This window comes from Arvicanthis niloticus, chromosome 4, assembly GCF_011762505.2.
Source record: "Arvicanthis niloticus isolate mArvNil1 chromosome 4, mArvNil1.pat.X, whole genome shotgun sequence".
Taxonomy (NCBI): domain Eukaryota; kingdom Metazoa; phylum Chordata; class Mammalia; order Rodentia; family Muridae; genus Arvicanthis; species Arvicanthis niloticus.
The window spans coordinates 92,694,606-92,718,873 of record NC_047661.1 but is presented as its reverse complement, the minus strand read 5'-3'; the positions used below and the strand labels follow the sequence as shown (position 1 = coordinate 92,718,873).

At 36.2% G+C, this 24,268-nt stretch overlaps 1 protein-coding gene across 1 annotated transcript in view; it reads left to right on the top strand.

Moving 5' to 3' along the window:
- Window positions 1-359: 359 nt before the first annotated feature.
- LOC117707414 (inactive 2'-5' oligoadenylate synthetase 1C-like) overlaps window positions 360-24,268 on the top strand; it is a 43,425-nt gene continuing 19,516 nt past the window's right edge. The window contains 1 exon segment of the mRNA XM_034500826.1: window positions 360-638. Within this exon segment, the coding sequence (XP_034356717.1) occupies window positions 360-638 (279 nt within the window).

Here is a 24,268-nt window from a genome sequence, read left to right as displayed (position 1 = left end):
TGGACCAAGGACTTCCTCACTCACTTATGCCTGACACTGTCATCCTCCCATACATATACAGCTGGAGCCTTGAGTCCCTCCCTATGTGTTCCCTGGCTGGTGGTTTAGACCCTGGGAGCTCTGGTTGGTTGGTATTGTTGCGCTCCTCATGGGGCCGCAAACACTTTCAACTCCTTCAGTCTTCTCCCTCACTCCTCCATTGGGAACTCCTTGGAGCAGTGGACTGGTCTGGGCTTCCAACTGAGGCCATGCTGATATATGAGGGCCAAGCTCAATTGATCCAGCCTTTCACCAGCCATTGAAGTTGGCACCAGTGGTGATGTGGACATGAGAGAGCTGGCCCATCCCATCATTGCTTAATGCATTGTGGAGAGCCAACCCCATCTCCAATTGGGCAGCAGAAGAAAGCTAACCTTGGTAGCTTTAGTGTGGAAGAACTCACCTGGTACCTTGAGAGCAGGAGAGCTGGTAGGTTGAGCAACTCAGCTACCACCCAGGCCCAGATGCAATGCCAATGCTTTGAGATGGCCCACCACAACATCTACCCCACCTACACCTACAAGCTTCTGGAACTTCTGAAGGTGCTGATCATAAAGAATCAAAGCTGCAGGATCTCCATGATTCACAGCAACAACAAGGTATCCAAAAGGAGTCTTGTTGAGGATTCAGTATTGATGGCATAGCAGAAGCCAGAGGCTTCTTACCAGAACAGTCACTTATTGCAATGATCATTTGCTAAAAAAGCTATTTGGAAGACAGTTATACTGTGTGATACAGTGAGACACACACTGCAGCTTCCATGGTGAGATTTTTGTTTTGGTTTTTAATTTAATTTTTGTTTTATGATTTATTTTGGTGAGAGATTACAAGGGTGCAGGGTTCATATAGATGAGCTGGGAAATGAATGAAATTGGGGTGTATGATGTGAAAATTACAAAGAATCAATAAAAATTATGAAAAATTTAAAAACGAAAACAAAAAAAAGTCCAAATATCAAAGTCTGTTCTGTGATTCACGTAATCTCTTCTTTCTTGTTTATTGGTTGTTTTATTTATTTACATTTCAAATGTTATTCCCCTTCCTAGTTAAGCCCCCTATCCCTTCCCCTGTCCCCTTGCTTCTATGAGGATGCTCCCCCACCCATCCACCCCGTCTTGCCTCAATGTCCTAGCATTCCTCTATGCTGGGTCATGGAGTCAGCCTTCACAGGACTGAGGGGCTCCCCTCCCATTGATGCCAGATATGGTAATCCTCTGCTACATATGCAGTTGGAGCCATGGGCCCCTCCAGGTATACTCTTTGATTGGTGGTTTAGTCCCTGGGAGCTTTGGGGGGGGGGGACCGGATTGGTTGATATTCTTGTTCTTCCTATGGAATTGCTAACCCCTTCAGCTCCTTCATTCCTTCCCCTAACTCCTCCATTGGTGTCCCCGCACTTAGTCTGATGGTTGGCCATGTGCATCCACATCTGTATTGGTCAGGCTCTAGCACAGCCTCTCAGGAGACAGCTATACCAGTCTCCTGTCAGCAATCTCTTCTTGGTGTTAGCAATAGTGTCTGGGTTTGGAGTCTGTAGATGGGATGAATCCCTACATGGGGAAGTCTCTGGATGGCCTTTCCTTCAGTTTCTGCTCTACTCTTTGTGCCTGCATTTCCTTTCAACAGGAGCAATTCTAGATTAATATTTTTGAGATAGGTGAGTGGCCCCATCCTTCAACTGGGGGCCATGCCTATCTACTGGATATGGTCTGTACAGGTTCTATCTCCTCTCTGTTGGGTATTTCGGCTGACCCTCTGGACTTTTCTTCTGTCTCTTCCTAAACCTGATCCTGTCCTCCCATTTTCCCTATCCCTCCTCCTTCCCTCCCAGATTCTTTCATCCCTCTGCCTACCGTGATTATTTTCTTGCCCCTTCAGAGTAAGAATGAAGCATTCACACTTTGGTCTCACTTCTTCAGTCTGTGAGTTGTACCATAAAAATTCCAAGCTTTTTTCTTTCTTTCTTTCTTTCTTTCTTTCTTTCTTTCTTTTTTTTTTTTTTTTTTTTTTTTTTGGTAATATTCACTTATCAGTGAGTACATCCCACTCGTGTTCTTTTGTGACTGGGCTACCTCATTCAGGAAGATAACCGTGATCCCCTATAAAATAAAAATACAAAAGCAGATCAAATACTTTCAACATATCATAGCACAGAATTTACATTACTATTCCAAAAACATATGGAAGGGAGCACAGTGAGGAAATGCTGGGCCAAAGCCAGACAAAAAACAACCTAGGTAAACTCCAAACTCTGCATCTCTTTGTCTGATGTCAAAATTCTTTTCAAATCTCTAACTGCTTTCATCTTTGTTGGCTGTAACACACTGATTTCTCTTGGGAAAGTTCCACTTCCTGTTGGCAGCATTCTTTGGTATGTATCCCAAGGCTCTGCCATCTCTAACCTCTTGAGGTTATCCAAGGCAATTCAGGCCAATAATAGCCTTTCACAGCTTTCACACAAGGAATTCTATAGGCGTCAGTGGGGATAGCCCTTCCATGTACCTGGCTCAGCACCTTTCCTTAATTGTAGAGGGAGATTCCATAACCCCTTTCTTGTATACTTGACTCTAAAGCCAGAACCATGTAGTCAAAGCTGTCAAGTTTTGCTGTTTGCTAGGCTTAGAACATGCCTTTGTTCAATTACATCACTTCAGTGGTTTTCTTCACTGCCTAGGTTTGGCTATTCTGCAGCTTGCTTCGTAGACCAGGCTGCCCTTACACTCAGAGATCTACATACCTCTGTCTCCCAAGAGCTGGAATTAAAGGCATATGCCATCATGCCTGAACTTAAGTTTTTCTTCCATTGCCTTTTACAAAATGAAACCTTAGCTGGATGGGATCTTCCTCAATGTCACCACACCCTTAATTCCATCTAATGTCTATAATCTGTTTATCTCAATGAACATAGGTTTTATTACCATTCCCGGTATCCCTTTAACTTCTGAATCATACTTTTTGTGTCTTTTCCTTGTTCAGCTTGCTCTATTTAATCAAAATAATTTTTTATAAGAGTAAACCATAGAGCAGAATCTATACGAGCCTATTTCGAGATTACTTTTGCCAATACAATGTAAATCTCTTCCCCTTAGGCTTAAGCAAACTATTCAGACAAGGGCAAAAGCAGCCACATTCTTCATCAAAATATCACAAGAATAATCTCTTGGCCACATACTAGAGTTCTTCTCTGAAACCTCTTGAGTCAGGCCCCTACAGTTCAAATCACCCTCAACACCCCTATTTTCTATGTTTCTAATCAAATGACCCATTGAGGATCACTGAAGTCATGCCATAGCGTTCCTAAACCAATTTGTCAAAATTTACATTCCTCCAAACAAGAACATGGTCAGACCCATCACAGCAGTACTCCAGTCTCTGTAAGCAAGCCCCAGTTAAATGGTTTTCTTTATAGGAGTTGCCTTAGTCATGGTGTCTCTTCACAGCAATGAAACTTTAAGACACTATTGTTACCATCATATTTTAAAAGTCTGTATATTTCAGTTTGCTGAATTATACAATCTATTTAAAGTGCATAATTTAAAGTACATTGATTATAATGATATCAAGAAAAAACACACCCTTCCCAAGAAAATAAGTGGTGCTAAAGGAAAATTGTAATGTAAATTATGTTATATTATTACACCATTCTAAACTCTCAAAGAAGTAGCAATTTAAAGTATATACCTACTTTGAAATCGAAATTAGATCGAATTCACAAATCACAAGAAAACAAAGGAGAAAATAAATACCTAAGCAGTATGGGAGGATGTGCTTTAAAAAACTGAGGAAAATTTTGTGAAAATAAAGTGGAAAACAATATGAAATTATAATAGTAATTAGAAAATAAAGCATGTCCCAAAACTAACAATTCATTAATTTCATGATTCTATAATATGATTTTTATAAACATGAATATTTAATATTCACATGCATATATCTCTAAAACTTATAAATTAACAATAGAAGATATCACATTGTATACCAGCAGTATAACTTATAAGTAAATGGTTATTTCTGGTATTTTACCTCAAATACTTATTTTTAAAGAATAATGAATTCTTTAATATGATGAGAAATTTCTGAAATTCATCAGTGTGGTCCTTCATATAAAGATAGTTTGATGATTTGAATTGAAAGTATACATTTGTGTGTATTATAAATTGATTTCCTTCCCAATATGTAGAAATAAGCAGTGATGGGCATAAGCCAGTTTAAATATGTCTATATTGTCATTTGAATACTTTGAAATTAGGGATCACACAAAGTTTATGGAAAGGACATTTTCACTCTGGTATTTTATTTATTTTGTACTGGATATTTTATTTATTTATATTTCAAATCTTATCCCCTTTTCTGGTTTCCCCTCTGAAAACCCCCTATCCCATTCCCCTCACCCTGCTTCTATGAGGGTGCTTCCCCACCCACCCATCCACTCCTGCCTCCCCACCCTGGCATTTCCCTACACTGGGGCCTCAAGCCCTCACAGGACCAAGGACCTCTCTTCCCATTGAGGTCTGACAAGGTCATCCTCTGCTACATATGTGGCTGGGGCTCTATGGTTGGAGTCCCTGGGAGCTCTAAGGGTTCTGATTGGTTGATATTGCTGTTCCTCTAATGGGGTTCAGCTCTTTCAGTTCTTTCTCTAACTATTCCATTGGGGCTCCACTGTTCTTTCCAATGGTTGGCTACAAGTGTCTGTCTCTGTATTTGTCAGGCTCTGGCAGAGTCTTTCAGGACACAGCTATATCAGGTTCCTGTCAGCATGCACTTCTTGGCATCCACAATAGAGTCTGGGTTTGGTGTCTGTATATGGGATGGATTCCCAGGTGGGGCAGTCTCCCAGATGGGGATGGTCTTTGTTTCAGTCTCTGATCCACATTTTGTTTCTGTATTTCCTTTAGACAGGAGCAATTCTGGGTTAAAAATTTGGGGATGTGTGGGTGGCCCCATCCCACAACTGGGGGCCATGCCTAACCTCTGGATATGTTCTCTACAGGTTCTCCCTCCCCTTTTTGTATATGCTTATTAGAAGCAATGATAAACAATGGAGAGGAATACATCATCAGGATTCTTGAAATGAGTTATTTATAGTATAAGTAATATCCACAACTTTTAAATGGTTAATGAACATTGGAAAATAGAGGGTCAGTCTATGATAAGCAAGAAAAACAAAGACAACAAATACTAGCAATCCAGATCTGAGATTTTTTTCTTTAATACTAAATAATTGTGGTTAATGTGTCTGAGAAATAAGATGTATAATTGGTAACTAATAAAGATTATAGCAATCAAGTATCTGTCAGTACTGTGTCATCAAAGGCTCATTGAGGAAAGATGAACTTCAGAGTGGCTTTTATTATGGAAGAATCTGTTTTCTATGAGGCTGCATGTTTAGATGCCCCAAAGTGGTTCATGGAAAATCCCAGGCCACAGAGACTGTCTTCTCTTCCTTATAATATGAATATCTAAGCATGGTTATGTACTTCATGATGTCACATTGTGAAAGTCAGGAGGGAGACTGCAGTTTGGCAGGAAGATTGATTAGATGTACATAGTAATAAAATCATGTCAATGACAGCCCATCACTTTCCTATGTCCTGTGGTTAAAAGAAAGTCACAGATCTAGCCAGCAGTCAAGGTGAGCAGATGATACATATATCAGGAGGTTAAATCAGATATTTGGCTATGTCTTAACAACATATAAGTCATGTTATTAAACTTAAATTGTCTCTAATATACCTGCAACACAAGTGCTGTAGTATAATACAAAGAAAGAATGAACTAGAAACATGTAAACATACATGTTGCTCTGACAACCTGACCTTTTCTCACAGTTAAAATGTTGCATATATGATAGATGTGTCATGTGACAGATATATACTTCATGGGGTACTTAAACTCAGTAAACTCCTGAAAGCATTATGCATTACAGGAACCTTGGCATTTTATTCTGGAAAAGGAAGTTTAAATATATTTGTTTATAGCAAACTGCGGTGGGTACTTACACTGAGACTCTATTAATTGTTCTGTTTGGTTTGCCACATTATAATTTTTAGAATGAAAAAAAATTTCAGCAATTCAGCCTGCCTCATATTGCTTCTGTTGTTATATTGAAGAAATCAGTATCCCTTATCAAAACCCCATTCATGGAGCGAAATGCTCACTTTCACATCAAAGAATGCAAGGGTGAATTATGAACTGGCAAATTTATTCATAGCTCATTTCCTTGGATATCATCTTAGATGTCTTGCAAAACAAAATACTACTTGAATATGATGTATGTTACAATGAACTTGGGATAAGCCCAGTGAAGGCAGTTTATAATTTAGTTATTTAGTTTATTTATGTGCTCTGTAATTTATATGTGCATCAGCCTTAATCAACAAGATATCTTGGTTTTTTTTTTCACCTCAGGTAATTTATAAATGTTCGTGTTAATATCATATGCTTTCACTGATTCAAGATTAAGCATCCTCAGTTCTATTTCTTTATTTTGACTTATTAATTTTAGTGCATACAAGTGAAAACAGAACTATCCTAGAACATATTGTTACTTTTAATATTCAAAGAATAAATCTTGAAATAAGGCCTACTTATTGTTGATTGTCTTTGAGACATAAATGCCTGAGGGTAAAAACTACCCTCTCACAAAAGATATTGAATCATTATTTATGATTTAGAAAGCTAACTAAATAGCAAAATATGTATAACAATATTTTTTTCTATTTGCTATCATTATAGAAATCATTTAAACTAGAAAAGGCATTTATGTAATAAAGTGTGCATGTGTCATCCAAATTCTCAGTTGTATATTGTTCTTCTAGTGCTTTGTTAAATTTATTGAGGTATAGGTGAAGAACAAAACACTTTCTTAATTAGATGAGATAGGTAGATCCAAAGATTTTAACCCTATGGAATCCATTAACTGATCATTATGACTGCATGAAATAAAAAACCTATCCCCATTATTCATCTTTTCATTTTTCTCATAGGAGTCAATGTCTTAAAATGTACTAGTGTGGGTCTTATACATTGTTTTAAGAAGGGTTGCAAAGTCATTAGTCAAATTGCATTCAATTAGGTCTGCATCTGTGCTTTTCTTCTTAATCTGGATTAGATTACATTGAAATTTCATTCTAAAATGTAGTCAGAAAAAAATGGCATTGTTTCTAACTCTCCTCATTAACCACAGCTACAAACTAGAGCATAACTCAAAATAGCCTTATACAATAATGGAAGGTTACAGGAGAGGTCAAACTTCTACAGATAGATTAGGAAGATAAAGAGGCCACATTTTATAGAACAGATTCTCAAAGTGGAAACCTTTGCATTCCGAGTTGTACCAACCCACAAGCATACTATTTTTCAACCTTCCTAATGCTACAACCCTTTAATATAGTTCCTCATGTTGTGGTGATGCCAAGCCATAAAATTATTTTTGTTGCTATTTGATCCCTGTAATTTTACTATGGTTACTAATCAAAATGTAAATATCTGATATGCAGTGTATCTGACGTGTGACCCCTGTGAAAGGGTCTTTTGACACCTCAATGGATTATGACCAGATCATCATGGATGCTGAGATTGGGATGGGAAGGACATGTGTGCCATATGTGTGATGTTCTGAGGACATCTCCTGAGAGACTGTTTTCTTCCTTTGCCGTGTGGATCCTAAGGATGAACTCAAATCATCAGGTCTGATGAAAGCCATCTTTTTTCTGTTGATCAATCTTGCCAGCTTTATCTTCTTCCCTGTAAAGATACAAGAATCTTGGATCCATGGCAATTCAAAACAGTATGATTTTATATTCTTTAAGACCATAAGAAGTTTTTTTTTATTGCCAGAGACCATAATCCAAGATACTTCAAGTTAGAGTATAACATATTCTTTGAGGATGATTATGTCGAGTCCAACATAACTTTTGGTAGCCAAAAGACAGAGTTCTAATAAAAATGTGGAATGTGATTTGCTGTTACTTTTATGAAAAATAGCACGATGACGTTCATGTGCTTTCATTTGGTGAAATTGAACAAAAGGGATTACATAAGTCTTATATTCAAGGAGAAGTAGACAATCAATACTCCCAATAGCCACAATGGTGAATCCTACTATTGTTGTCATTTTAAATTAAAATTTTGATGTGTATAAAACTTTGATCAACAAACCAAGGAACACAGCAAATATTAGAGCAAGGATTCTAACCAAAGCCATTCATTTATAGGTCAATTTCTAGGTTCCAGAAAGTACTAGCTGTCAAAATTTCATATAAGAATTGTTCCCCTAAGAATACATCAAAACTGGATCTTCTGATCTCTTCCTTCAGGTATCTCCACAGATAAAAATAGATAAAAGTGTACTCTAAAATGACTAAAATAGACAGGCGGTGGTGGTGCACACCTTTAATCCCAGCACTTGGGAGGCAGAGGCAGGCGGATTTCTGAGTTCGAGGTCAGCCTGGTCTACAGAGTGAGTTCCAGGAAAGCCAGGGCTACACAGAGAAGCCCTGTCTTGAAAAACCAAAACAGAAAAAAAAAATAAAAACAATAAAAATAAATAAATAAAATGACTAAAATAACAATCGTTATTATTTTTGAATGTCCCCAAGATGGCTATGTACATGCAACCTCAGGATTGCATTTTCTGTGGAACTGTTATTCTGTTATTATGTCTCTTTGAGACTATCGTCTTTTTAAGTATACTTGCTTGTTTGTTTATTATTGATCATGTGTGTGTGTGTGCGTGTGCATGCATGCACATATGTAGATATGTTTAAGTATACAGCTAGATGTGCATGTGTGTGCTTAGGCATTGAGGTCCTAGTCAATCTCCATTATCACCTTCACCTTCTTTTTGAGACTGTCTCTCATTGGGACCTGAGGATCATAGAGACATGGCCGACTGGCTAAATTTCCACCCACTTTTGCTACTTTGGTGGTTAAAACATTCCCAGTGCCTTGCACAACACACTATCATCTGGTTGGCATGAATTGCACTTATGTTTTCACACTTGTACAGCAAGCATTGTGTTGATTATTTCCCCTGCTATGAGACTATTTCTCTTAATTTTTTTATAGGCTTCAAAATTAACACACAACTTTGGGTATATAGAGATGTACTAAGCAATAATAGAATAGAATAGAAAGAATAAAACAGAAAAAAGGTTGCATTAGTTAAGCATTACATTGCATAAATATTGTGTCTAGATCAAGCTGTTTTTCTTAACTCTGAGGTTTTATTTTGTCAATCTGAATTTTAAAACCCCATTCAGCACATATTTGTGTGTTCACATGTATACACATCCCATACATTTTATACCTCCGATCTGGTGCCCAAACTGAAGCTCCTTTGAAAACCAGTGAATCACTATGTGGCAGGTTAATGCCTCTGCTCTGCCACTGCTGCTGAGCCAGGATGATGGATGAGGTAATGCGCAGGCCTCTAACTGAAAAAGCCATGGAGCCTTCCTGTGAATTTAGGTGTTGATGAAAGATGAGCTCCTGCTAAAAAGAACATATGTTGTTCATGAAACTTCCAAAGGAACTATTAAAAATGCACTACTCATTTTTAAGAGAGGTTTAATTACCGTGTAGACAGCATACAGCAGTATTCTTGTAATCTTCCTGTTGCAGTACTCTTGTGAATGATAGGGATGTGAGGTTTTTAGGATGTGATGTTAGAAAACTGTAAAGTCAAAAGGGATAACGGCCTTGTTAATGTGTCATCAGAAAGCCTCTGCTCAGATGCTTGCCAGTGTGAAGGCTGCTGCATGTCACACTGCTGTTAGATAATAGAGAGAGTGATGGGTACCATTTGGTGTGACTACCATTATGCCCTTTATTTCTGTTATTTAAAAGATCACACATACATATAAATGTATATGATCTTTTAAATTTTACATATATATGTATATATAATTTATAAATATATATTATATATGATATAGTTTAACTTTATTTTGTTGCCATCAAATTGAATTCCAGACAAAATGTAAAGATGAAATCTTGACTGATGTTCAGAATTAACCATTGAAGTAAACAAGGACAGTCAAATGTAGCCAAGATATAATGACTCTTTGGGATTACTTTTACACCACTGATTTTCTCTGATATGCACTGAAAGAACCCATCTACTTCTGTTAGCCTAAGTTTGGTTGAAGGAGTTTCTTAGCTTTATGGAAACAATCCAGTAATTTCTAGTAAATTAACAAGAGAAAAATAAGAATGGCAATATTTCTCTGCTGCTAACCCTTGATAAGGTTTTTAAAACTACCATTAATTTAATCACATAGAAAATTAATTCCACACACATAAAGAGATAAGTTTTAAATCATGACCACCTTTGCAATATATTGTACTAACTCTGATTGTACACATTTTGTGAAATTAGGCAATATATACTAGTTTATCTTACCAGTGTCTTCTTGAATACATTTGCCATGTATTACAATATTATTTGTGCATCTGTGCTTGTGATCTTGATCTGTCTTTAAGTGGAGTCAGTTGAAGCATATTGAAAACTCTTAATGTTCTGCTTGCCTTTCATGTTTGCAATGTGCTCCCTGAATCATTTTTCTCTCCAACCTGTGTTATTTTATACAAACTTGGGCGAGATCTATGACAGTTTAGAGACTTGTAAATGTTTCCAAGATCGAATTTCTTTATGAACATAATATGAAGAAAACCAATGAAAAGATTCAGCATTGCTAAATGTGGCCACATTTTTTAAAAATTTAGTTTTACGTTGGATTTTGAGTCTCCTACACATGTTAGACTTGAGGTTCTTTCAGTGTAGCTGATCTTCTGTTTGAACACTGAAGCAGCCAAAGGGGTAACTCAGATTTGCTTTAATTTAGGAGGAAAAGTGGATGGGCTGCTTTAATGAATCCTGTTCTTTCTGGACTGCCAGCGGGGCTGCTCTTGCCTGTTTTGAAATATAATGTCTGTCCAAACCTTAATGAGTGTTTCACTTATAAGTTCATCATATGAGTGTTAGCTGTGATGCTTTCAAATGTAAATATTTCTTTCAGCATTAAGAACACGAGCTTTTACCAGTCCTTTGTATTGTTTGATATTGATTTTTAGCTCTTTTAAAATGAGAATATATTTGGACAAGCAAAAGAAACTTAAACCACTGATGTTTCTTAGAAGTATAAAAGCAAACATGATGGACATGGGATTTGGGAAGTAAGGTGCTACAGACTAAGGAAAACCCAAAACAACCTTTCTTTAATGATTGTGCATGAGGTGCCCTACTTTGGATTCTGTAGGAACACTGGAGACAGACTGGGATCCTCATTCAAGCAAGGTACATATGCAGCTCCATTTTAGGTATTATAGAAATTTGCTAGTCATCTTTATTTACTATTTTATAAAAATGATGTAGACTTTAGAATGGGTCACTTCTGTCACTTAATGACTTATAGATATAGTTAAGTTACTAATAAGACCAATAAAAGAGAGTTTTGTGTATTTGGAGATAGAATATACACAAGAGTATATAAAGCACAGTAGGTGCTTTTGAGAAGGTCCTGCACCAATACACATACTGGCATGCACTTGAACACAGGGTTCTCAATGGGGTCCCCAATGGAGGAGGTAGAGAAAGGACTGAAGGAGCTAAATGGGTTTGCAACCCCAAAGGAAGAACAATATTATCAACCAACCAGACTCCCCAGAGCTCCCAGGGACTAAACTGCCAACCAAAAAGTACACATGAAGGGACCCATGGCTCTAGCAACATATGTAGCAGAGAATGGCCTTGCTGGACAACAATCGGAGAAGAGGCCCTCAGTCTTGTGAAGGATCAATACCCCAGTGTAGGGGAATTCAAGGGCAGGGAGGTGGCAGAGGGTGGGTGAGTAGGGGAACACCCTCACAGAAGCAGGGTAGTGGGGATAGAATATGAAGTTTCAGGGGGGTGAACTTGGAATGGGGCTAACATTTTAAATATAAATAAAGAAAATATACATTAAAAAAGAAATGTAGAAAATTATTCATATGATAATACTAAAGTAATATTTGTGGTTAGCTTCTGAAAGAGATGATAGCAAGCCCTAAGCTATATAGAAACAATAAGGGTAAAAATCAATCTGAACGACAGTGAACAAAGGCAGAAGCAAGAGGTTAGAAGAATTTCCCACTGACACAGAGATTCAGATTTCATTAGAGAGGGCCTGGGTCCATATAAACACATAGTATGGTATTGAAATATAAATTCACTCAGAGCTTGGTTCATGCCAGTCAGCAGGAGTGTTCCAGAAGGTAACCAATCATTCACAATTGTTTACAAATAGAGTGGTTATTTGACAAAGATGCCAGAAAACAGAAGCACATGAGTAAGACAGAGCCCTTTATCCTTGCTCTTATTTTAGAGACCCTTCAATCACCTTGATGACAAAGCATATTATTAAATCAGGTTGAGAGGAAATTATAAATGAACAAATTAATAAATAAAGGAATTTGTTAATTTTCACGGGTTTATAATATAGCTGTTCATTACAACTCTAGTTTAGAGCAACGTAACACCTGATCCTCAGGATAGTTATCAATATTTTACTGAATTGAGCTAGTGACATGGACTGGTAACAACTTCATTTCATATTACATTCTATTGGTCAGTTCCCAGAATGAAAGAATTAGATTTTATTCCATACCATACATAATCTAATATATACTTGTAGTTCAGTTTTCTGGCTACCATAAAGTAACAATTTGAGTGTTGGTCAGAAAACTATCATAACACACGTTCCATTTATGCTCTGTTGGGTAGTGTTTATGTTTCAGTTTTTATGTTGGCAACCTTTCATATCACGTAGTAAGTGCTAACCTAGGAAATACATGTTATAGTGGTATCCTGGGTAACCTGGTGCAACCATTTCTTAAAGCACTGCCTAGAAAAATCTTAATCCTGAATAGAAAATATATTTACCTAACTAGAATCAATTAGACAAACTAGAACATGCCTACTCTATAAGCCCAAAGTTTCAGTGATCCATCTGATCGTGTACCCTTTTGAAGATTTTATATACAAACTATGAAAGAGTTATAGGAGAAAAAGAAGCACCCTAAATCAACAATGCTTTAACCAAGGTGTTATTGAGTAAAAAGAGTATAATCACTGGTCATTTATCTCTGTTTGGAAAGAGAATTCAGCAGTTGGTTCTAAGCTCATCATAGCCCATATGTACCTGATCTTGACTGATTTAAGCTAATTTAAGGCAGACTTGTTTTTTACTTACTTGTACGGTGACTGAAAGATGTAGATAAGGGAATGTGGATTCTGTACACTCAATTTTTGTGCAGGGCTACGGAGCTGACACAACTATTTGGCAAGACTATAAAAATATACTGTTTTTGCTTCACAAACTATTGGCCTTTACTTTTATTGACTTTCAGCAAAATTGCATTTACCAGTTCGGTAGTCACATCTCTAATGCTTAGGCTGTGCTAATTTACTATTTAAAGAGACTCAAACTTCAAGTAGAGCTGCAATGAGCATAACACCCTAATTAAGGTTTCAATAACTCATTGTCATTTTGTTAAATCAGTCCATTGTCCATAATTGCAAAACTGTCAAGTTAATGAGGAACTGATAATTGATTACCAATTCTGAATTATTCAAGTCTTGCTGATTGTATTTAACATTATAACTCTTTTTCAGCGATCTCTATTTATTTACAGAGATGATTTTATTTTCCTTTTTAACAAAGAAAGATGATTGCATGAGATTTTCTCTCAAAATATAGTGCTTTCCTCTGGATCAGATGACTAATACAATCATCCTGCTACTATATACTATATACTGCAACTCGGAAAATGGCTGTGCTCATCAACCTGATGGTAAATTTGTGTTAAAAAAATTTATTCTTTTGCACATTGTGTTCATATTCTATTGATGAAATGTTATTGTTTCTTCAACAAAATGTATTATGTTTTTTCAACAAGACTATAAACTTAGCACTGGAGTATACAATATTTAGAAAACTGAGACCTTTCTTTTTCTATTTGGGTAATGATTCAAAGAAGGAACACTTAGAGCAGGTAAAAGGACTAGTGAGAATACACAGTTGCAATACTTGTGCAAGTTTTCCTAAAGAGAAATACCTATTTTAAAGGGAGCTCTTTGGGTGTAGACAGTCATCCAGTTCAGTCACCAATATCTGTTTTGTATTCTGGGGCTCAGAGTTAGTTTTTTATCAGGAGAACTTCTTGCAATATTGATAAGTAATTGGTCATGGTACAAGTGTTTAGTCACTACCAAGTTCTTTTATTGTAGTTATTGTGACTGTTATATCTCCATCAAAGGAGATAGTGCTACAGTCATCACTCAAACTATTCTACTCTTTGGATTTTGCTATAAAAAATGGATATAACCTTTAGATTCTTGGTACCCATTTCTGCTATTAGACAAAACTGAATTTGTTATTCTTATCATACCAAAACTACCTACAATAAAGCTTATGGAAAACACATATTTTAATCTATTTTTTCAAAAAAGGAACAAAGAATTATTTTCGACAACATAAATTTACTTTCTTATTCCTAGATATTTTTTCTCATATATTACGAGAAATTATGTTTTATAATTATAAAACCCTCAGTTTTCATGGCCCGGCCCGTAGTAAGTACAAGCTTCAACCAACAAAATAAAAAAATTAATCCACATTTTTGTGCTGCTAAACTTGGTGAAATAACTCCTTGGTCATTAGCAGCTTTAGTCAATACTTCTAAGTTCAATCAGTTTAAGTTGTATTTTCTGCAAACTCATCTAGCACCTGGGCACATAGTCTGCATATACAGTTACTAAACTTGTGCCACCATTAAGGTTCTCCCCTGACTCTGGAACATTTCATTTTGTATGGCTGGATTCTGTAATGGCCTGAATTGGACTGTAGTTAAAAGAACAGGAAGGAGTGTATGGAAGCAGACAATATGATAGCATGACAATCCTTGCACAGCAACTCAGTCCAACAAGTTATTTATTGGGTCTTTATGTAATATGGAACAGGCTTATCATGCATGGAGGAAGGACCTGCTTTAACTTGTAAGAAAAAAGTAATGATATGGAGTTTAATAGAACATGAACTATTTTTTATGGATACCCTCTCAGATTTTCAGGGTAAGTTGTCCAATTACACACATTAACAACATTGTCAGGCAATTAATTGAACAGACTTTGAAATTCAGCTACTTCAAGATTACAAAATGCATCTGGTTTTGGAAATAAAACAAAATAAAAAATGCAACATAAAAAGACTTTTTTTAAAAAAAACTAAACCTACCAATTAGAAAAAGGTGGATTTCAGTCCATGCTTTGAGTTTTCTGGGCAACTTTTCTTTATTCTGTGATTTCCAGTATTTGACTCACTTCACTAGACACAGATTGCTGTATCAAAGGTGTCCTTCAGTGGGTACCTCAGTTAATCATAGCTAAAAGTTTGAGAGCTATGAATGTAACAAAAATATTTGATAGTATTATTTCTTGCTCAGCTATTGTTATGAGTTTTGTACATCTGTAACTCATTTGCTTCTTTCATTGACCATAATTTTCATTTTGCAATGAGTATATTGAATCACTAATCAGTTAAATAACTGTTTCATAGTACACATTAAAGAAATGAATAATTTTTTTAACCTTCAGTAACTAGTACCAGAGTCTAATGGCAGTTCCATTTTATTTTGCTACATGTAGGCTATATTCTAGCCTTAGTTTCAATCACTTGCAATCTGTTCTGACATCAGTTTTGATTTTAGATAAGATTTTTATTGTTGCTTAGAAGCAACAAAATTCAATAACACTTTATGTAGATACACAATTAAATTGCTAGAGAGATAACTCTAAACTCAATTTCTAAATGACAGATCCAAAAACAACCCATTTAAATTATCACCAGCACTGACCTAGTGATGAAACTACAGCTGCTGATGTCTCCAGGGGACATAGTGAAGTGTGTTGCAGCTAAGAGTATTTAACACCTCATGCTGCTGGAGAATGCATAGCCACGATCCAACAATATTTACCAGTATACACACACAAACACACACACACACACACACAGAGAGAGAGAGAGAGAGAGACAGAGAGAGAGACAGAGACAGAGAGAGAGACAGAGACAGAGACAGAGAGAGAGAGAGACAGAGAGAGAAACAGAGAGAAACAAGAGAGAAACAGACAGACAGACAGACAGACAGACAGACAAAATCTTATGTGCCTGGACCCAGGATACCCTCTTCCCCCAGCATATCTTTGTTTCCTGGGTTTGTTCCACTGTACACTATTTATTTGAATTTCTGATATCAATTGTCTGAATTTGCACCTTAAGATTCCTATTTTATTTATTGCAAATAAATTTTAATTATACAATTACTTTGATTATGATTTTCTATCCATGGATGTTCCCAGTTCCTCCCCATCTCTTCTTTTATCCATGTACACACCGTATCAGTTGCATATTTGAAAACAAATAGGCATCTAAAGAATAATAATAAAATAAATTGCAATAGGCAAAGACAACCAAACAACAAAATAATCCAAAGAAAAAGCATAGAAAAATCCATGTAGACAAAGAGACGCACATGTATTCACTCATAGGAGTCTTATAGAATCACAAAATCAGAAGTTATAATACATAAAAATTAAAAGTAAAGTGATCCCACAAAAAATGTGAAAAAGAAGCTACACAGGTGTCATTGAGTCTGTTTTTTGGTGGCCATCTACTGCTGGTCCTGGGGCCTACCCTTATGAGCAGTTTGTATACTCCATGAGAATCCTTTGAATAGGACTAATTTTTCATTTACAAGTGGCTACCATTGAAAATTGCTTCTGGGTTAGATATGGGGACTTGTATCCATGTCTCTCATACAGACTTCTGCAGGCCCAAGTTACATGTTACACACACTCTGTGAGTCCATATGGATAACAGACATGTAATACTAGAAATTATTAATTCATTGTAGTCTCCCTTCCCATCTGGCTTTTATATGTTTTCACACCTTCTTACATGGAGTTCCCTAGTTACCGAGGGGAAAGATTTTTATAGAAACAACCTCTTTAGTGATGAGTGTTCCAAAGTCTCTCACTCTGTACATTTTCTGTCTATAGTTCTCTATATTTATTCATATGTATGGCAGGAGGATGATTCTCTGGTGATGGTTAGTAAGGCACTGATCTGTGAGTACAGCAGAATGGCATTAGAAGTCATCTTATTGCTATATTATGTTTGCAGAACAATAATTGGTGTTTTGCTATTTAGGGTCAGGTTGTTGTCCACTCAAGCAGAGTTGGGTCTGAGTTCAATCTTAAGGCTTGGGCTTTAAATGCAATCAGATCTTGATTGGTTGCTCCTACAATCTTGTTTATATTTGTGTCTGCTATAAAACAAGTAAGGAGGAATAAATGTCTGTGGATCTTAGGTTTTGTGGTTTGCATGTCTTTCAGTAAGATTGATACAGTGTTTCATTCTTGAAACGGTACTAGAGTTCAGGAGCTCTGGTTGTCAGAAAACATAAAAAGAGAAGAGAAGCAAAACATTCCCTACAGTGAACAGAATTCACATTGCTGGCATTTGCACGCGCCTCTTGTAGATGGCTTCATACAATTCTCAACAGAACAATCATATGGACAAATAACATACCCAGCCAATACAAGGAATGCTATTAAAATTCTTGTGAGATAGCACTTCACCCTGGTTAGATTGGATACCATAAGTAATCCAGTAACAAATGCTGTCAAGGATGAGAAGAGTAATCATTGTTCACTGTCAGAGGGTAAGCAAACTAGTGTAGCAATTATGGAAACCTATATGCAAGTTTTTCCAAAAGCAATTAAAATTAAAACCAGAACTAGAACTACCACATAACCCTGTTATTGCCTGAACATATAAACAAAGGATTATACAAAAAAGCATAAGACACTATCAAGATATAATCTATAAATTCTGTTGGTTGACAGATTACTAAAATTTCAAGAGCAAGCAGTTATAAGACTTAACTCATGAAGAATCTTCAATGATTTAAGCAAAATAACCCCTACTTGAGAAATCCAGAGAGCATTGTGTGTGTGTGTGTGTGTGTGTGTGTGTGTGTGTGTGATATATGATATCTGCAGTAGAAATTACTCTTCCTGGACCTTAGTTCAATTGTTCTTAATGACTTGTCTTAATGGGAACCAAATGCCATTTTTATCTGTGCCTCCATCACCGTATAATACCTACCATGTTTCCATTAGCTAATGGAGTTCTTCTGCACCGGGGTTTGTCACATCATAAACGTGATTGTGCATCCATGTATGTGTATGGAGATGAGCTTGTCTCTTACTTAAATGTATCCCTAGCTGAGGAGATAGTACAGTGGGTAAAATGCCAGTACACAAGTATGGGAACTAGAGTTTGGATCCTTAGCACCATGTCAAAGGCTGATGTAGCTCCTCATAACAACAACTCTAGTATAGTGAGGATATAAGGAGATCTCCAGGGTTCACTCACTCACTTTATAGTAGAGATGGGAAAATCCATCTTAGAAACTATGGTTGTAGAAGCCATCGAGACGCACATGCTGACTATGCCCTTTAGGCTCCATGCATACCTATAAAGGCCAGTGTGTCTGCATTCACACAAACACACTCCCAGCACACACACATGGACTCAATGCCCGCAAATACACTCGTTCATAACACATAAAATAAAAATGTCACCCTTACTTTGAAAATATTACAATTTTTATACTCTAATATCTTGTAAAAATGATTCACATTCTGTGTGCTTCACACTTTTTTTTTTGATCATAGATTGGGGCTATGCATTTTACAGAGCTCTCCAAATCTTGGCCAGTCACAGTGGCACAGCTCCCAGGCACCCATGTGATTCCTAGAGTAAATGACTAATACAGTCTTGCAGTGTACTGCAATTACATTTGCCAATATTTTGTATTGCCAATAGTTTTTGGATACTTTGTATTATGTTATCACCATATCACCATAATAGCTATGAGATAACAGGCTGTGTATACACGAGAAAATTAAGATATTTATAAAACAGGCTTTCTTTAAGATTATTTGCCTCAACTATGGTTTATTCAAAATGTTCTGGAAAATTTAAAATTAGACTATAATAATGTCATGATACTCAGTAATTACATGCAGGTTTTGGCAGTGTTTTCAACTTACGTTGCATTAATATGTCATCAACAGTTCATCTACTGAGAAAGGTATGCATATATTACTTCTATCACTACCAATACCTTATGCAATATCCATACAGAAATTAGAATATCATTCCCCAGCCAAAGATCTTTACATTGGAAATTGCTTTGCTTCTTTGTAACAGTTTGTTAAGAAATAATTTTACATCTTTTTTATTTATTACTACTATTATTATTTTACTTATTTACTTTACATCAGCTCACTGCCCCAGGCCTGGTCAACCCCTTCCACAGTCCTTCCCCATTTCTCCTTCCCATCTCCTCTAAGTCAGTGGGGTCTCCCTTGAGTATCCCTCCACCCTCCCACATCAAGTCTCTGCAAGGCTAGGCGAATCCTTTCCCACTGAAGCCAGACAAGGCAATCCAGCTAGAAGAACACATTCCATGGACAGTTAACAGCTTTTGGGATAGTTCCTGATCCATTTGGAACCCACATGAAGACCATGCTTCACATCTACTACATAGAATGATTTTACATCTTATTTTTATTAAATGAAGCTGAGTGCTTTGTATCAATCTCACATTTTCAGAAGAAGCAGTGACAATGTAAAATCATGCTGTCCTCTTACCATATGAACAATTAGAGCTAGGAATATCATACAGTCAAAACTGGTATAATGTAGCACCACCACTCTTGTCTTTTACATCTTAATGTAAATATAAATGCCACAATATTTTTAATTTGTATTAACAATAAATATCATTAAAGTAGCATGTAGTTTCTTTGTGTTGATTTGGACACATGATGTATATGCTAAGTCATTATAATGTCTGATATTTACCATTTATATTTTTCATCCACATTTAAATGTTTCATATACAATTAATGCAAAATTATTAGAGATACAGTAAGTAATTAATATCTACATTTTTACAAATACATGTTTGTATTATATATAACTTATATAATACATGTGTATTATATATATAATGACGTGTGTGTGTGTGTGTGTGTGTGTGTGTGTGTGTGTGTGTGTGTGCATGCTTTGTAATAGTCTCTGAGAAAACAAAATGATTTAATGGATGGATGATTTTTCAACCACAATGAATTTATTAGTTTATAAGGGAAACTTTTATTAGAATTGGTTGGAAAGTTTGGAAATTTATTTATGGCTGACGTGAAAGTACAAGTTAAATATTGCACACTCTCCATAGCACTTCATTCCACTGAAACAAATGGAGTTGAGGCATTTCTTTTTTCCCTGATTGTTCTCTGATAAGTGAAATTATAAAAGACCCAGATATTATTCTGTTTTTACTCACTTGCTATAGTTAGATTAGATAAGGATCATCTTATCTATTTGAGGTTTTGCTGCCATTGTAGAGAAATACACCAAATTACATATTGGAATTTATAACATTTTAACTTAAATATGTTTAAATATATTTAAAATATAAAAGTTAGGGACCAAAGTGATAGCTCAGTGGTTAAGAACACTTGTTTTTCCTAAAGGGCTGGGCTTAGTTCCCAGCACTTACATCAGGAGTATAAGATGGTATCTGGTTTCAGGGAATGCACTTTGCTGTTTTGACCTTTTTGGACAGTGCTGGGCATGGTTCATGTACTCAAGCACACAAATATACACTGAAAAGAATACATTTTCAAAAATTAGATCTAGCTAGATGATGTAATGGAAAAAATATACTTCCATTCAATCCTAATGATATAAATTCAATTCCTGAAACCCACAATAAAAGGAAGAACTGGATTACAAAAGTTGAACACTGACCACCATGTCTGCAACATTATGAGCACAGGCTCAAAATTAAACACACACGCATACACACACACTCAGACATACACACTCAGACACAGACACAAATAAAAATTAAATGTAAATTTAAAAATACCAGTGTAAATGACAAAATTAAATTAAAGTTGGCATTGCATAATTACCATATACATTTATATGGTTATATATTTTTTTACTTGGTTTTGTGAATTATAAATTTTCATGTATATTAACTAAAGCAATTTATTTTGTATCATTTGAAAATGCTGGTATATTTGATGTGTAAAGTATAAGTTCCTGCTAGACTAATAACTAGTGTAAATGAAATACAGGTTCAATATAACAAATTTATTCAGTGTGAAAATAAAGGAGCAATCTAACATCTATTACAACAACTAGTTACTTTTTTTTAAGATTCCACTTATCAGTTAAGGAATTTATATTATTATCCTACTATTTGAAGTACTGTAGAATAATGACATTTTACTATTTTACATAAACAAAATGGTCAACATACATTTATTTATGTATGTAAAATAGTGTATTATAAAACAGAAATCTGTTGTTTGGACATAGTTGCTGTGAAGATATAAAAGCATTTAAACAATTGGAAGTGGTGACTCACAATTTTAATAATTGCACTCCTGAAGTAGAGTTAGTCAAAGCCCTATGAGTTTAAGGCCATTGTGATCCACTAGGTGAGATATAGACCAGCCAAGACTACACAGTGAGACCATGTCTCAAGGAAAAATTAAAAAAAAAATAATCTGGGTTGTTTCCAACTTCTTGCTATTATAAATAAGACTGCTATAAACATAGTGAAGCATGTGTCCTTGTTATATGTTGAAGCATTTTTGGGTATATGCCCAGGAGTGGTATAGCTGGGTCTTCAGGTAGAACTATGTCCAGTTTTCTAAAGAACCACCAGATTGATTTCCAGAGTGGTTGTACCAGATTGCAATTCCACCAGCAATAGAGGAGTGTCCATTTTTTTTCTACATCTTTGCCAGCATCTGCTGTCACCTGAATTTTTGATCTTAGCCATTCTGATTGATGTGAGGCAGAATCTCAGGGTTGTTTGGATTTGCATTTCCCTGATGACTAAGGATGTTGAACATTTCTTTAGGTGCTTCCCTGCCATTCAAGATTCCTCAGTTGAGAATTCTTTATTTAGCTTTGTATCCCATTTTTAATAACGTTATTTGATTCTCTGGAGTATAACTTCTTGAGTTCATTGTAGATATTGGATATTAACCCTCTATCAGATGGAGAGTTGGCAAAGATATTTTCCCAATCCTCAGGACGCCTTTTTGTCGTATTGACATTGTCCTTTGCCTTACAGAAGCCTTTCAATTTTATGAGGTCCAATTTCTCAATTGTTGATCTTAGAGCCTGAGCCATTGTTGTTCAGTTCAGGAGATTTTCCCTGTGCTGATGTATCTGAGGTTTATTTCCAACTTTCTCTTTTTTAAAATTCAGCGTATCTGGTTTTATGTGGAGGTCCTTGATCCACTTGGGCTTGAGCTTTATACAAGGAGATAAGAATGGATCATTTTACATTCTTCTACATGCTGACCTCCAGTTGGATGAGCACCATTTGTTGAATATGCTGTCTTTTCTCCACTGGATGGTTTTGGCTTCTTTGTCAAGAATCAAGTAAACATAGGTATGTGACTTTGTTTCTGTGTCTTCAATTCTATTTCATTTATTTACTTGTCTGTCTCTGTACCAATACTATGTGGTTTTTAATCAATATTCCTTTGTAGTACAGCTTGAAGTCACAGATGGTAGAAGTTTTTTATTGTTGAGAATAGTTTTCTTTCTTTTTTTATTAGATACTTTATTTATTTGCATTTCAAATGTTATCCACTTTTCTGGTTTCCCCTCTAGAAACCCTCCATCCCATCCCTCTCCCTTGCTTTTATGATTGCTTCCCTACCCACCCACCCAATCCTGCCTCCCTGCCCTGGCATTCCCTTACACTGGGGCATTAAGCCTTCACAGAACCAAAGGCCTTTTCTCCCACTGATGCCAGACAAGACCATTCTCTGGTACATATGCTACTGGAGCCCTGGGTTACTCCATGTGTACTCTTTGGTTGATGGTTTAATCTCTGGGAGCTCTGGAGGTACTGGTTAGTTGAGAATAGTTTCCACTATCCTGGCTTTTTGTTTGTTTGGTTTGGTTTTGGTTTTGGTTTCTTTTGCTATTTCAGATAAATTTGAGAATTGCTCTCTCTCAAGAATTGAGAATTCAGTTGGAATTTTGATGGGGATTGCATTAAATATGTAGATTGATTTTGGAAAGATGGCCATTTTTACTATGTTAATCCTGCCAATCCATGAGCATAGGAGATCTTTCCATTTTCTGAAGTTTTCTTTGATTATTTCTTCAGAGAATTGAAGTTTTTGTCATAGAGATCTTTCACTTGCTTGGTTCACCTCACACAAAGATATTTTTTTTATTATTTGTGACTATTGTGAAGAAAGCAGAAAATGTGGTGGTACATTTACAAAATGGAGTACTATTCAGCTATTAAGAACAATGACTTCATGAAATTCACAGGCAAATGGATAGAACTAGAAAAAAATCATCCTGAGTGAGGTAACCCAGTCACAAAAGAACACATATGGTATGTACTCACTGATAAGTGTATATCAGCCCCAAAGCTCAGAATACCCATGATACAATTCACAGACCATCTGAAGCTTAAGCAAAAGGAAGACTAAAGTGTGGATGCTTCAATCCTACATAGAAGGGGTAACAAAATAATCTCAAGAGGTAGAGGGAGAAGTGGACCTGGGAGGGGCAAGGGAGGGGGAGAAAAAAGGTGGAGGGACACAGCAGTGTGGTTCAGCCTTTCCTGAGATTTTCCCTGTGATTACCTCTGCCTCTGCTTGTTAATATGCAGAAAGATATTACTCAACTTGGGCTTTATAAACCACAGACAGTGCTCTGATAAATAAGCAATTCCCTCATTAATAGTTTAAGGCACTGTGTTTCAAGTGTTTTGTTGCCCAGTAATACAGACCAGAAATGTATACATGGAAGATGAATGTTCTTAGTAAAATTACCATGTCATTTTTGAAGGTTTGTTTTATCTGAACTTGCTTAGTGAGATATATAAAAACATATTTCTTCATGGGATTCTTTAGTGTTTGTGTTAATGGACTAAGTGTCTGTTTTATAATGCAATATTGTCTCTGGAGACTTGTTAAGAAATGGGAAGTCCTGCAGGGGTTTCATAGTTCATTTTTAAGCATGTGGCTATAAATAGCAGGGAAGGGTAAGCCAGCAGGGTG